Genomic DNA, 3,999 nt, shown 5'->3' with positions numbered 1-3,999 from the left:
CTTCCTTTGTATTAATTACAGATTAGTAAAGGTTGGTACAGGTTCCTGTAAAGTCTGCTTGCTGTTTAACTTTGTCGTTTAAGTATTTTTATACTTACTCAATTTCGTGGGTGTAAAGTAGGCTGAGTGTTACAGACATTTGTAAGACTGCTTAGAGTGGTGTTCGGTAAAAATAAATCGACCATCTTTCAATTGGTATCAGAGCACAGTTGAAGGATGGTGAAAAACGTAGAACTGTGGGATCTGGCACGAAAAATTGAATCATTCGTTGGGTTTACTGACGATATTTTGGGAGAACCTTCGTTTGTGGATTTATTTACACAAGTCATTGATTTGAGAGTTGACACTGAGAAAGTTCAGGGGGAGATTGGTGTATATCGATAGAATGTTGATAATCATATCACTGAAATCTTGGATTTTCGTACCACAACTACGCAAAAACTTGAGGGACTGTAGAAGGAAAATGAGAACCTTCGTGCAGAGCTCGTTGTATTGTGTCGGGTTGTGGCTACGTTAAGTTCAAATCGTGTTGAATCATCTAAGGTTAAGATTCCAGAACAAAAGGCCTTTAGTGGCGCAAGAAGTGCTAAAAAACAGGATAATTTCATTTGGGAAATGGAACAATATTTTACTACTACAAGGGTGCCTGATTCTTACAAGTTAAATATTACCACAATGTACTTGACGGGTGATGCTAAACTTTGGTGGAGGACTCGAAATGAATATGATGTAAGTACTGGTCGTCCTAGAATTGATACATGGGATAAGTTAATAAAATAAATGTGCGAACAATTTCTTTCTAGCAACGCATCCTGGCTTGCAGGGGATAAATTGAAAAGACTAAGGCAGACGGGTTCGGTGAGGGAATACATTAAAGAATTTACCTCTGTGATGTTAGACATACAAAATATGTCTGATGAGGATAAACTACACAACTTCATTTCCGGTATGCAAGGCTGGCTCAAACGAACTCAGGAGCCAGAATGTTAAAGATCTGCCAGTGCAATTGCTGCTGCAGATTCGTTGGTTGATTTCCAGACGACTCGTCCTTTGACAGATGTTCCCTCCACTTCAAAAACTAAGAAAAAGAATAAGAAGAAAGGGGAATGGAAAAAGGATAATCATAAGGACAATACAAATGACAAAGCAAAGGCACAAATGAGGGATGGAAAAGACAAGCCAAAGAACAAAGATAGTAATTCCAAGGGCTGTTGGACTTGTGGTCGTCCTCATTTGGCTAAATCTTGTCCAAATTGGGAAAAAGTGAATCCTTTCCTTGCTGGAAATATGAATCAAAGGGAGGAGGATGAGGAAATCGTGGCTGCAATGGCAAATCCATTGGGATTGTCCTTTAATCATATTACAGGGATTAATAATGTTGGAGAAATGTCTAGTACTTTGAATCCTCATGCTTCCCTAATTCATATAGAAATGAAAGTGAAGAACAACGTGTGATGGCAATGGTTAATACAGGGGCCACTCATACGTTTGTAGATGTGAAGATTGCTACAAAATTGGGGCTGAAGTTGTCTAAAAGCCCTTCATACGTCAAAATAGTCAATGCTAAGGCACATGCCATTATGGGTATGGCTTATAGTGTGTCTATGTTGACTAGAAGTTGGGTAGGAAAACATAACTTGATGGTGATGCCGCTTGGTGAATTTGAAATCATACTTGGGATTGCTTTTCTAAGAAAATTCCAGCTTGTTCAGTTTCCTCACTTAGATGGAGTGATGGTTATGAATGGAAGCAATGCTGGATTTCTCAAAGGAGTTCATCCATTTGGGAACATTAATAAAGTTGCAAATAAGAAAGACAAGGGAATGTTTGTCTGTTATATCAATCGACAAAGGGCTGAAGAAAGGTGATGACACTATACTTGCTGCCTTGGTCAAAGTGAAACCTGATGTGAAAATGGAAGTGCCTGATTGTATTGCTGAATTGCTCAAATAGTATGTTGATTTTATGCCGCCTGAATTACCAAAGAAATTACCACCAAGGAGGGATATTGATCATAAAATTGAGTTGCTGCCTGGTACGATTTCTCCTGCACAGGCTCCTTATCGTATGTCTCCAAAGGAATTGGTCGAATTACGCAAACAATTGAATGAATTGTTGGATGCTGGATCGATTCAGCCATCTAAGGCCCCATATGGTGCTCCTGTTTTATTTCAAAAGAAATATGATGGGACAATGCGAATGTGTGTAAACTACATGGAGCTGAACAAAGCAAATGCAAAGAACAAGTATCTGGTTCCGTTGGTGCAGCATTTGATTGACAGGTTGAGTAAGGCATGTTGGTTCGCAAAACTTGATCCCAGGGCAGGTTATTTGCAGGTTAGAATAGCAGACGGTGATGAACCAAAAAACAACATGTGTAACTAGATATTGTTCATATGAATTCCTTGTAATGCCACTTTGGCTGACTAATGCTCCGGTAACGTTTTGCAACTTAATGAATAATGTACTGTTTGACTATCTTGATGAGTTTGGTGTTGTCTATCTAGATGATATTGTCATTTATATTCGAACATTGGAGGAACATGTTAATCACTTAAGTTTTGTTCTGTCTCAGTTGAGAAAATACACACTTTATGTCAAGATGGAAAAGTGTGAATTTGCTCAACAAGAGATAAAATTCTTGGGGCATCTTGTTAGTAAACACCAAGTTCGAATGGATCCTAAGAATGTGCAAGCCATTGTTGATTGGCAGGCACCTCTTCATGTGAAGGATTTGAGGTCGTTTCTTGGCTTGGCTAACTATTACAGAAAATTCATTGTCGGTTACTCAAAAAGGGCAGCGGCTTTGACAGATTTATTGAAGAAGGATACAAAGTGGGTTTGGTATGAACGATGTGATGAAGCAGTTCAGAATTTAAAGAATGCTATTGCATCTGAACCTATACTCAAATTGCCTGATTTTGAGTTACCATTTGAAGTTCACACTGATGCGTCAGACAAAACAATTGGTGGCGTATTAGTGCAAGAAGGTCATCCAGTGGCCTTTGAAAGTAGGAAATTGAATGATGCTGAACAGAGATACTCAAGAGATGAAAAAGAAATGGTTGTGGTGGTACACTGTTTGCAGGTTTGGAGAGTTTATCTTCTAGGTACTCGATTTGTGGTAAGAACTATTAATGTAGCAAATACATTCTTCAAAACATAGAAAAAGTTGAGTCTTAAACAAGCACGGTGGCAAGAATTCCTGGAAGAATATGATTTCATGTGGAAACATAAACCAGGAAAACACAACGAAGTTGCTGGTGCACTGAGTAGAAAAGAAGTGTTTGTTGAAGTATATTCAATTTCAAAACTTGAAACTGATTTCCATGATAGAATCAGCTTGTGTGCTGCAAATGATTCATTGTATGTTAAATGAATGAGTCAAGTCCAAAATGGAACAATTAAATGGTATTGGATCGAGGACGATCTACTCTATTTTAAAGGGGGAGAATCATTGTACCAAATCAGGGCGGGTTGCGCAAAGACTTAATGAAAGAGGAGCATGATTCTGCTTGGGCTGGACATCCTGGTGTTGAAAAGATGTTAGCCTTAGTGTCTCGTGTTTATTTTTGGCTGAAAATGGAAGACGATATAGAGGCATACGTCAAGACTTGACATGTTTGTCAAGTGGACAAGAATGAACGTAAGAAGGAAGCAGGTTTGATGCAACCTTTGCCTGTTCCTGGATGGCCATGGCTATCAGTAAGCATGGATTTCATTTCTGGATTCCTTAAAGTAGATGGCAAAGCATCTATCATGGTGGTAATTGACAGGTTTTCAAAATATTCTATTTTTATTTCTGCTCCTGAACTATGTTCATCTGAAGTTGCTGCTGATTTGTTCTACAAATATGTGGTTAAGTATTTTGGTATTCCAGCTGACAATGTGATTGATAGAGATACAAGGTTCACTGGTAGATTTTGGATAGCATTGTTCAATATGATGGGAACTGAATTAAAATTTTCTACTGCAAATTATCCACAAAAAGATGGACAG

The 3,999-nt window shown here is 38.4% G+C and overlaps 1 protein-coding gene across 1 annotated transcript; it reads left to right on the top strand.

Annotated features, from left to right (window-relative positions):
- The first annotated feature begins 216 nt into the window (after positions 1-216).
- Positions 217-1,455, top strand: LOC112941891 (uncharacterized). The gene is made up of 4 exons (XM_069292166.1): positions 217-372; positions 457-733; positions 824-946; positions 1,019-1,455. The coding sequence occupies exons 1-4, from the start codon at positions 217-219 to the stop codon at positions 1,453-1,455; spliced, it is 993 nt and encodes a 330-aa protein (XP_069148267.1).
- Positions 1,456-3,999: the final 2,544 nt, after the last annotated feature.

This window comes from Solanum lycopersicum, chromosome 12 (genome assembly GCF_036512215.1).
Source record: "Solanum lycopersicum chromosome 12, SLM_r2.1".
Lineage (NCBI taxonomy): Eukaryota > Viridiplantae > Streptophyta > Magnoliopsida > Solanales > Solanaceae > Solanum > Solanum lycopersicum.
This window is presented reverse-complemented; position numbering and strand designations above follow the sequence as displayed.